This window comes from Tachyglossus aculeatus, chromosome 3 (genome assembly GCF_015852505.1).
Source record: "Tachyglossus aculeatus isolate mTacAcu1 chromosome 3, mTacAcu1.pri, whole genome shotgun sequence".
In the NCBI taxonomy this organism is placed as follows: Eukaryota; Metazoa; Chordata; class Mammalia; order Monotremata; family Tachyglossidae; genus Tachyglossus; species Tachyglossus aculeatus.
In genome coordinates this window covers 17165451-17177759 of record NC_052068.1, presented here as the reverse complement: position 1 = coordinate 17177759, position 12309 = coordinate 17165451, and the positions used below count along the sequence as shown (strand labels likewise).

The window sequence follows — 12309 nt, the reverse complement described above, 5'->3', positions numbered from 1 at the left end:
TGTTGCCAACTTGGACTTCCCAATCAATCAATCAATCGTATTTATTGAGCGCTTACTGTGTGCAGAGCACTGTACTAAGCGCTTGGGAAGTACAAGTTGGCAACATATAGAGGTAGTCCCTACCCAACAGTGGGCTCACAGTCTAAAAGGGGGAGACAGAGAACAAAACCAAGCATACTAAAAATAAAATAAATAGAATAGATATGTATAAGTAAAATAAATAAATAGAGTAATAAATATGTACAAACATATATACATATATACAGGTGCTGTGGGGAAGGGAAGGAGGTAAGATGTGGGGATGGAGAGGGGGACGAGGGGGAGAGGAAGGAAGGGGCTCAGTCCCAAGTGCTTAGTACAGTGCTCTGCACACAGTAAGCGCTCAATAAATACAATTGAATGAATGAATGAATGAATGACCTCCGAGTCCGGCCCAACTCCCACATTTAGAGCATTTAGACTCCTCTCCCTTATTTTAGGGCCACTGTGTTCCCCTCCCATTGTGTCCCTTTTAAGCAGGTGCTGCTTCCATCCTGAGCAGAAGAGGATGAGTGCTTAGAACAGTGTTTTGCACATAGTAAGTGCTTAACAAATGCCATCATTACTGTTATTACTTCAACCACTGATGCTCCCCTGGTGACCCAGCCTGAGCTGGCTTCTTCTATTGCTTCCCTTCTAAGTTGGGCCTTCCCAAAACACTTTGCTCTTCTCAAGTTCAACTGTAAGGGGAGCTGGATACTTTGCCTGAATCTTTCCCCACTCTTCCCATTCTCCTTCTCAGCCAGGAAAGTCTCTCTCTTGGATTGGAAGGTTCTTGGCCCAAATGAGCTGCTGAAGAGCCAGTCTCAAGCCATCTGATTGTCCAGATGAATTCACCCGACAAAACCACATTATTCCCTCACTCATTTCATACAGGCCAAGGAGTTAATCCAAACGGAGTGGGGAGAGGAAAGAGATTTCAGGGTAAATAACACAATGTGATTTGACAGACTAGAAAACCGAATTAGGTTTCCTCAGATGTAAAATAGAGATTAAATCCCTGTTCTGTTTGGCAATTTGTACTTCCCAAGCGCTTAGTACAGTGCTCTGTACACAGTAAGCGCTCAATAAATATGATTGATTGATTGATTCTCCCTCCCTCTGACTGTGCTTCCCCATTTGGGGCAGAGAATGTGTCCAACCTGATTATATCTACCCCAGTGTTTGTCATACTAAGTCAGAAGGACATGGGTTCTAATCCCAGATCTGCCACTTGTCTGCTGTGTGACTTTCACTTCTGTGCCTCAGTTACCTCAACAGTAGAATGGGGATTAAGACTATGATTTCCACTTAGAACAGTGCTTTGCACATAGTATGCGCTTAATAAATGCCATTATTATTATTATTATTATTATGTGGGACAGAGACTGTGTCCAACCCAATTTGCTTGTATCCACCCCAGCACTTAGTACACAAGTACCAAACAAATGCCATAATTATCATTATTATTAAGTGCTTAATGAATACCACAGTTATTATTTTTATTATTACTGTTGTTTGTTATTGTGATATAATTGCCTCACCCCACCAAGGATTCTCAGAATAAATGTCCTGGACACAATGGGGCATTTTTGGGCACTCAAAGTTAGCTCATTTACCTTGCACAGACAAATATTCCTAAAGAAGCAGTGTTGCCTAATGGATAGAGCACAGGGATGGGAGTCAGAAGGACCTACCCTCTAATCCTTGTCTACTGTGTGAACTTGGGAAAGTCACTTCCCTGTGTCTTAGTTACCTTATCTGTAAAACGGGGATTAAAACTGTGAGGCACATGTGAGACAGGAACTGTGTCCAACCTGATTAACTCATTTCTTCCCCAGCTCTTAGTACAGTGCCTGGCACATTGTACAGACTTAAATGCCATAATAAAAATAATTTGCTTCAGGAGAATGTTCCTTCAACCTGGCTCAGGTCTGAAAATGGCCTTTATCCTTAAACCATAATGGCCCAAGATCAAATGTGGCAAAGCAGGTCTAATTGTGCAGCCAAGGACACCCTTCAGATGGACTTTAAAAAAAAAAACAAAACAATGTTGAGATTGGATCTCATTTCCAGAAGGAATACAACTAAACATTCATTGCTTTTCATGTTCTGCATGGAATTAAAATACAAACTGGATGTCCCTAATGCACGTGCTTCAAAATACTAAAGTAATCTGATTCAAGAAAAAAAAAAAGAAAGTGTTTATTCAAATGTGGTTAACTTACCAGTGAATTGGTTAATGTTTGATTCCCCATAGGAGTTTCTTCCTTGAGAAGTGATAGGATTCTCAGTTAAGGCTCCACTGTAGGATAAAAAAAATACAGCTTTGTATTCTTACCTGTTAATAGACAGCTTGTACTTGCTATGTTCCAAAGTGCTCAAGTGAGGCTCCCATTCTCTTCTTGTCTGTGAATTTCTCTCTGAAACTAACACAGTGGATATAGTTACTATGCGATCGAAACCAAGCTCCCAGCTTGGGCTGAATAGCAGATCTGAAAAAGTAATATACATGCTGCTTTCTTGTTGGAGAGAGTCAACACAAATGGCTTCCCAATATCCCCTAGTCCAGAAAACAAAGTCTCAGTGCAACGATAATGACCTGGGAAAACTGGACGGGAAAGAGAATGCATTGAGCCCAATTCTCTCCTTCCAGTTCTGGAGGGAGTTAGCATCTTGGGCACAGGGTTGCCAAGCTACTCTGGTCTAAACCGTGATTTCTCCTCCAGTTACGGCCACACCAGGAGATGAAAAGCCTCTTTTGGCAACTGCGGATTGTCCAACTACCTACCCCAGTCCCAATATCTATATGTTAAAATTCTTCTACTCTATTGTGTGCTCATTCCTAATCCACTCTCATGTCTGTCTCCCACTCTAGGCTGTAAGATCCTGTGGGAACACAACTACTAACTCTGTTGCATTTTCTCAAGAGTGCTCTGCACACAGTAAGCACTCAATAAATACCTGTGATGGAGTGATTAACTGAACAGTGGGTTAACTCTATGCCATTTTGCTTACCAGGATATAGATTGGATGAAAAGCAATCTGCCATGGCCGGGCTTAGCAGTCACTTCAAGTTAGCTGGACTACTCTTCGCATGTAAGCTAAGAGCAGGCTATGACTATTACTCCTATTGCGTGTGATCAAGTGCTTATTGCAGTGCGTTACATCCAGAGGAAGCTGAAAACCAAACTACCACTAATGATAATAATTATAGTACTTGTTAAGTGCCAAGCACCATTCTAAGCCCTGGGGTAGATACAAGTAATCAGATTAGACACAGTCCCTGTCGCACAGGGGTCTCAAAACCACTACAAAAGCACTCAGTCCGATCCCATTGTGCTTTCTGCCATTTCTGCCTGTATCAGTAGTTCAGTAGCATTATGTAGGGAGTTTATTGTAACTATTTCCATTTCAGAAATTCACCCTTATGATTGATCTCCTGTATAATAACGGAAGTAAGTGCATTCCATGAGTCAAGCATTGCCCCAAGCGCTGGGACAGGTACAATCAATCAATCGCATTTATTGAGTGCTTACTGTGTGCAGAGCACTGTACTAAGCGATTGGGAAGTACAAGTTGGCAACATATAGAGACGGTCCCTACCCTACAGTGGGCTCACAGTCTAGAAGGGGGAGACAGAGAACAAAACAAAACATATTAACAAAATAAAATAAATAGAATCAATATGTACCAATAAAATAGAGTAATAAACATGTACAAACATGTATACTTTCATTCATTCATTCAATCGTATTTATTGAGCGCTTACTGTGTGCAGAGCACTGGACTAAGCACTTGGGAAGTACAAGTTGGCAACATACAGAGACGGTCCCTACCCAACAGTGGGCTCACAGTCTAGAAGGGGGAGACAGAGAACAAAACAAAACATATTAACAGAATAAAATAAATAGAATAAATATGTACAAGTAAAATAAATCGAGTAATAAATCTGTACAAACATATATACATATACAAGATAATCAGATGGTAAACAGGTCTCACAGGGAGGAAAAATGGATATTTTATCCCTGTTTTACAGGTAAGGAACGTGAGGCACAGAAAAGTTCAGGGGTTTCCACGAGGTTACCAAGCAGGCAGGTAGTAGAGCTGGTTCTACAACCAGAATCTCCTGATTCTAAAACCCATGTTCTTTCCACTAAGTCATTGCTAGGTGAGGCTACTGAAATAATGGCACAAAAATGAGATGAAACAAAGTGGAAGATCAATCAATCACATTCATTAAGTGCTTGCTGGGTGCAGAGCATTGAACTAAGCACTTGGGAGAGTAGAATGACAAAATTGGTAATAATAATAATAATAATGGTATTTTTTAAGCACTTACTATGTGCAAAGGCACTGTTCTAAGCACTGGGGGGGTACAAGGTGATCAGGTTGTCCCATGTGGGGTTCACAGTCTTAATCCCCATTTTACAGATGAGGGAACTGAGGCACAGAGAAGTTAAGTGACTTGCCCAAAGTCACACAGCTGACAATTGGCAGAGCAGGATTTGAACCCATGACCTCTGACTCCAAAGCCCAGGCTCTTTCCACTTAGCCACGCTGCTTCTCTAGAAAAGTTCTAGAAAAGGGGTAGAAAGGTTCTCTGACTCCAATAGGCTTACAGTCTAGAGCGGGAGACAGACATTAATAGATATGCATTATATAAGTGCATACTGTCGGACTTAGGGAAGGGTAAATAAAAGGTGCAAATCCAAGTGTGAGGATGATGAAAAAGGGAGCGGAGAAGAAAAAATGAGGGCCTAGTCAGGGAAGGACTCTTGGAGGAGATTTTAATAAGGCTTTGAAGGTGGGGAGTCTGTCAGCTATGAAGAGAAAAGCCGTATCAGGTTAGAGGCAGGACGTGGGAGAGGGGTCGGCAATGAGACAGATGAGACAGAGGTACAGTGAGTAGGTCGGCTTAGGTTAGAGGAGTGAAGCATGTGGGCTGAATTTTAGTAGAAAATCATGGAAGCAAGGTTGGAGGGGGCAAGGTGATTGAATGCTTCAGTCCCGATGGTTAGGAGTTTGATGTGGCGGTGGATGGGCAACCATCAGAAGTTCCTAAGGAGTGGGGACTCATGGACTGAACAGTTTTGTAGAAAAATCATCATCATCATCATCATCATCATCCTCAATTGTATTTATTGAGCGCTTACTGTGTGCAGAGCACTGTACTAAGCGCTTGGGAAGTACAATTTGGCAACATATAGAGACAGTCCCTACCCAACAGTGGGCTCACAGTCTGAAAGGGGGAGACAGAGAACAAAACCAAACATACTAACAAAATAAAATAAATAGAATAGATATGTACAAGTAAAATAAATAGATAGAGTAATAAATATGTACAAACATATATACATATAGAAAAATGATCTGGACAGCAGAGTGAAGTGTGAACTGGAGTTCACTGGAGTGGGGAGAGACAGGAGGCGGGGAGGTCAGCAAGGAGGCTGATGCGGTAATCAAGGAGGGAAAGGAAAAGTGTTTGGATTCACATGATAGTAGTTTGGATGGAGAGGAAAAGGGGGATTTTAGCGATGTTGTGAAGGTTGGATTTGGCACAATGCTGAATATGTGTGTTGAATGAGAGAAAACTTGAGGATAACGACAAGGTTACGGGCTCTTGAGGCAGGGAGGATGGTGGTGCTGTCTACAGTGATGGGAAAGTCACGGGGAGGACAGGGTCTGGGGGGAAGATAAGGAGTTCTGTTTTGGACATAAACTTGAATTAGCCAGGACCTTCAACTTTACTGTTGCATATGTCATAGTAACTGTCCAATATGCTTTTCCTAGTAATTTACACAACATTACGACATATAGGCTGTGTAATGGGTAGTGACCGTCTCTATGTTGCCAACTTGTAATTTCCAAGCGCTTAGTAGAGTGCTCTGCACACAGTAAGCGCTCAATAAATATGATTCATTCATTCAATCATATTTATTGAGCGCTTACTGTGTGCAGAGCACTGTACTAAGCGCTTGGGAAGAACAAGTTGGCAACATATAGAGACAGTCCCTACCCAACAGCGGGCTCACAGTCTAGAAGGGGGAGACAGACAACAAAACAAAACATATTAACAAAATAAAATAAATAGAATAAATATGTATAAGTAAAATAGAGTAATAAATATGTACAAACATATATACATATATACAGGTGCTGCAGGGAGGGGAAGGAGGTAAGGAGGGGGAGGAGGAGGAGAGGAAGGAGGGTGCTCAATCTGGGAAGGCCTCCTGGAGGAGGTGAGCTCTCAGTAGGGCTTTGAAGGGAGGAAGAGAGCTAGCTTGGTGGATGTGCAAAGGGAGGGCATTCCAGGCTAGGGGGAGGATTGAATGAATAATGCCGTCCTACCTCCTTCCCCTCCCCACAGCACCTGTTTATATGTTTGTACAGATTTATCACTCTATTATACTTGTACATATTTACTATTCTATTTATTTTGTTAATGATGTGCATCTAGCTTTATTTCTATTTATTCTGATGACTTGACACCTGTCCACATGGTTTGTTTTGTTGTCTGTCTCCCCCTTCTAGACTGTGAGCCCATTGTTGGGTAGGGACCGTCTCTATATGTCACCCTTCCCAAGCTCCTAGTACAGTGCTCTGCACACAGTAAGCGCTCAATAAATACGATTGAATTAATGAATGAATAATGAACCCATTTTGTATTTCACCTGGTGGAAGTCTCAGCATCACTAACTCCCCCAAAGCCCCCTTAACTGAAGGAGCACCTGGAAAGCAGTGTAGCATGGGCCTGGAAATCAAAGAATCTGCGTTCTAATCTTCCTGATAATATGGATAAGGATAATATGAACTTAATGGAAATGTTTAGTACAGTGCTCCGAACTCAATAAATACTACTTAGTACAGTGCTTGCCTCATATTTAATCCTGGCTCTGCCACTTACCTGCTGTGTGACCTTGGGCAAGTCACTTATCTGGGCCTAAGTTTTCATCTGTAAAATTGAAAATTGAGACCGTGAGTCTCACAGCCTCAAGGACTGTGTCCAACCTGTTTTGCTCGTATCCACCCCAGCGCTTAGTACAGTGCCTGGCACATAAGCACTTAAATACCAAAATTATTATAATCATTATTATTCATAGTAATAATAATGATGGCATTTGTTAAGTGCTTACTATGTGCAAAGCATGTTCTAAGCGCTGGAGGGGATACAAGATGATCAGGTTGTCCCACGGGGGGCTCACAGTCTTAATCCCCATTTTGCAGATGAGGGAACTGAGGCCCAGAGAAGTTAAATGACTTGCCCACGGTCACACAGCAGACATGTGGCGGAGCCGGGATTAGAACCCACGACCTCTGACTCCCAAGCCCGTGCTCTTTCCACTGAACCACGCTGCTTCCCATAATAATAGCTCGCTACTATTATTATAGTAAGCACAAAACAAACAACAGAATTGTTCAATCAATCAATACTATTTATTGCTAACTGTGTGTCTTGTCTCATGCTGTCAAGTCATCTCTGACCCAAAGCGAGGCCATGGACATTCTCTCCCAGAACAATAATAATAATAATAATGTGGAAGCAGCATGGCTCAGTGGAAAGAGCCCGGGCTTTGGAGTCAGAGGTCATGGGTTCGAATCCTGGCTCCACCACATGTCTGCTGTGTGACCTTGGGCAAGTCACTTAACTTCTATGAGCCTCAGTTCTCTCAACTGTAAAATGGGAATTAAGACTGTGAGCCCCATGTGGGACAACCTGATCACCTTGTATCCCCCCGGCGCTTAGAACAATGCTTTGCACATAGTAAGCGCTTAACAAATGCCATTATTATTATTATTATTATTATTAATGTTGGTATTTGTTAAGTGCCTACTATGTGAAAAGCACTGTTCTAAGCGCTGGTGGGGGTTACAAGGTGATCAGGTTGTCCCACGGGGGGCTCACAGTCTTAATCCCCATTTTCCAGATGAGGGAACTGAGGCCCAGAGAAGCAAAGTGACTGGCCCAAAGTCACACAGCTGACAAGTGGTGGAGCTGGGATTTGAACCCATGACCTCTGACTCCCAAGCCCGGGCTCTTTCCACTGAGCCAGGCTGCTTCTCACCGTTCTGGTAGTGGATCCACAGAGTTTTCTTGGTAAAAATCCGGAAGTGGTTTACCATTGCCTCCTTCCGCACAGTAAACTTGAATTTCTGCCCTCAACTCTCTCCCATTCCACTGCCGCCTGGCATAGGTGCATAGCATTATACTAAGTGTTTTGGAAAGTACAAAATAGCACAATAAACTGGAATTTCTGCCCTCAACTCTCTCCCATTCCACTGCTGCCTGGAATAGGTGCATAGCATTATACTAAGTGTTTTGGAAAGTACAAAATAACAGACACTTAGATGTTCCCTGCCATAGACTGTCACAAAGACTCCAGGACTGAGAAGCAGCATGGAGGAGTGGATTTTAGTACTAGTGGCTTGCTCACTCTCTCTCTCTCATCCTTACCAGTCACATTCCTGCCACAGAAGATGCTCTATCAAAAGGAAGCAGTGCGACCAACTGGAAAAAGCATAGGCCAGTAAATCAGAGAATCTGAGTTCTAATCCTTCCTCTCCCCCTCATCCCCTTCTCCATCCCCCCCATCTTACCTCCTTCCCTTCCCCACAGCACCTGTATATATGTATATATGTTTGTACATATTTATTACTCTATTTTACTTGTACGTGTCTATTCTATTTATTTTATTTTGTTAGTATGTTTGGTTTTGTTCTCTGTCTCCCCCTTTTAGACTGTGAGCCCACTGTTGGGTAGGGACTGTCTCTGTATGTTGCCAACTTGGACTTCCCAAGCGCTTAGTACAGTGCTCTGCACACAGTAAGCGCTCAATAAATACGATTGATTGATTGATAATCCTGTGTTTTTTCTACAAAGCCATGACTGGGTCCCCTCCTTTCCTTTGAGATTATTTTATTCATTCATTCAGAGAAGCAGCCTGGCTCAGTGGAAAGAGCATGGGCTTTGGAGTCAGAGGTCATGGGTTCAATCCCCGGCTCCACCAATTTGTCAGCTGTGTGACTTTGGCCAAGTCACTTCACTTCTCTGGGCCTCAGTTACCTCATCTGTAAAATGGGGATTAAGACTGTGAGCCCCCCTTGGGACAACTTGATAAATAATAATAATAATAATAATAATAATGGCATTTATTAAGTGCTTACTATGTGCAAAGCTCTGTTCTAAGCGCTGGGGAGGTAACAGGGTGATCAGGTTGTCCCACGGGGGGCTCGCAGTCTTCATCCCCATTTGACAGATGAGGGAACTGAGGCCCAGAGAAGTCAAGTGACTCGCCCAGAGTCACCCAGCTGACAGTTGGCGGAGCCGGGATTCAAACCCATGACCACTGACTCCAAAGCCTGGGCTCTTTCCACTGAGCCATGCTGCTTGTCCTTGTAACCTCCCCAGCGCTTAGAACAGTGCTTTGCATGTAGTAAGTGCTTAATAAATGCCATAATAATTATTATTATTATTATTATTCATTCAATCGCATTTATTGAGCATTTACTGTGTACAGAGCACTGTACTAAGCGCTTGGGAAGAACAAGTTGGCAACATATAGAGGTGGTCCCTACCCAACAGCAGGCTCACAGTCTAGAAGGGGGAGACAGACAACAAAACAAATCATATTAACAAAATAAAATGAATGGAATAAATATGTACAAGTAAAATAAATAAATAGAATAATAAATATGTACAAACAGATATACATATATACAGGTGCTGTGGGGAGGGGAAGGTGGTAAGCTGGGGTGATGGGGAGGGGGAGGGTTATTATTATTATTATTACCTCATCTGTAAAATGGGGATTGAAATTGTGAGCCCCACGTGGGATAATAATAATAATAATAATAATAATAATAATAATAATAATGGCATTTATTAAGCACTATGTGCAAAGCACTGTACTAAGCGCTGGGGAGGTTACAAGGTGATGAGGTTGTCCCACAGGGGGCTCACAGTCTTAATCCCCATTTTACAGATGAGGTAATTGAGGCCCAGGGAAGTGAAGTGACTTGCCCAAAGTCATACAGCTGACAATTGGCAGAGCCAGGATTTGAACCCATGACCTCTGATTCCAAAGCCCATGCTCTTTCCACTGAACCACGCTGCTTCTCTTAGCAGCGCTTAGTACAGTGCTCTGCACACAGTAAGCGCTCAATAAATACGATTGATTGATTCTCTTGGGATGACCTGGTTACCTTGTATCCACCCCAGTGCTTAGAACAGTGCTTTGCACATAGTAAGGACTTAACAAATACCATAATTATTATTAATTATTATCATTTACCTTGGCACAAGTTCAGCTGGGAGGATAACCATGAAGGGTCGCTTTGCTTCTGATGGAGTCTTTTCCTTAACTTAGAACTTCTGTTCTGCCAGGTCGATGTGCTTTCTTCAACTATTAGTTGTTCCATCTGAGGACCAATTGCATTGAAAATCGTTATCCACAGTCAGAACTGCAGCCTAAATCGGAGCAAAACAGATCTGAGCTGACAGACTAAAATTGGGGTCATTCCTCCTGTTTTTTTCAATTCAGGACTGAGCGATGAATGCCTAAGGAACTTCTACTCATTTGATTATTTAAACAAAGCATGCAAGAATATTACCCATACTTTAGTATTGATAAATTAGGTTTCCTTAGATTCTTTTCAAGTAGGAGCTGCATTCCATTCGGATTTATTTCTTGGTCTGTATTTTCAATTTGACATATTAGAAATAGCCCCAGATGACGGTCGGATAATTAGGTCAGTTTATCACATTCTGTTCCATCATTTTTAATACAAACAGAACCAAAGCTTAAGTAGCCGAATTTAAGAAAATTAAATTTGGGGGATATTTTCTAATAGCTATTTCTAGACTGTGAGCCCACTGTTGGGTAGGGACTGTCTCTATATGTTGCCAACTTATACTTCCCAAGTGCTTAGTACAGTGCTCTGCACACAGTAAGTGCTCAATAAATACGATTGATTGATTGATTGATTATGGTATTTGTTAAGCACTTACTTTATGTCAGGCACATGGTTTAGTGGATAGAATATGGCCCTGGGAGTCAGAAGGATCCAGGTTCTAATCCCAGCTCTGCCACATGTCTGCTGTGTGACTTTGGGCAAGTCACTTAACTTCTCTGGGCCTCAATTACCTCATCTGTAAAATGGGGATTAAGAGCGGGAGCCCCAGGTGGGACAGGGACTGTGTCCAACCTCAGCAATTCATATCTACCCCAGTGCTTGGCACATAAACCGACTTGTTGCTGACTTGTACTTCCCAAGTGCTTAGTACAGTGCTCTGCACACAGTAAATGCTCAATAAACATGATTGAATGAATGAATAAACAAGTACCATCATCATTATTATTACTAAACTCTGGGGTAGATACAAGTTAATCTGTTTGGATGCTGTCCACGTCCCACATTGATTCATTCATTCATTCAATCATATTTATTGAGCACTTACTGCGCACGGAGCACTGTACTAAGCGCTTGGAAAGTTCAGGTTGGCAACATATAGAGACAATCCCTACCCAACAACGAGCTCACAGTCTAGAAGGGGGAGACAGACAACAAAACAAAACATGTGGTCAGGTGTCGTCATCAGAATAAATAGAAGTAAAGCTAAATGCACATCATTGACAAAATAAATAGAACAGTAAATATGTACAAGTAAAATAGAGTAATAAATCTGTACAAACATATATACAGGTGCTGTGGGGAGGGGAAGGAGGTAGGGCAGAGGGATGGGGAGGGAGAGAGGAAAAAGGGGGCTCAGTCTGGGAAGGCCTATGTGAGCCACACAGGGCTCACAGTCTTAATCTCCATTTTACAGATGCAGCAACTGAGTTACAGAGAAGTTAAATGATCTGCCCAAGGTCACAAAACAGGCAAATGGCCGAGTCTGGATTAGAACTCAGATCCTTCCGACTCACAGCTCTGTCCTCTGTCCACTAAGGCCACGCTTTTTCTCACATCAATCAATCGTATTTATTGAGCGCTTACTGTGTGCAGAGCACTGTACCAAGCGCTTGGGAAGTCCAAGTCGGCAACACATAGAGACAGTCCCTACCCAACAGTGGGCTCACAGTCTAGAAGGGGGAGACAGACAACAAAACCAAACATACTAACAAAATAAAATAGAATAGATATGTACAAGATAAATAAATAGAGTAATAAATATGTACAAACATATATACATATATACAGGTGCTGTAGGGAAGGGAAGGAGGAAAGAAACATCATATCATGTAACTAAAAATCCTCTGTCAAGGGAATTATCTGTCACAGGAGATG

The 12309-nt window shown here is 42.3% G+C and overlaps 1 protein-coding gene across 1 annotated transcript in view; it reads right to left on the bottom strand.

Annotated features, from left to right (window-relative positions):
• Positions 1–12309, bottom strand: part of FRMPD2 (FERM and PDZ domain containing 2) — a 145877-nt gene that overhangs the window by 103806 nt on the left and 29762 nt on the right. Inside the window, exons 6-7 of the mRNA XM_038744340.1 lie at positions 10314–10440; positions 2360–2447 (exon numbers count right to left, since the gene is read on the bottom strand). Coding sequence (XP_038600268.1) covers positions 2360–2447; positions 10314–10440 — 215 coding nt within the window. The remainder of the gene's footprint in view (positions 1–2359; positions 2448–10313; positions 10441–12309) is intronic.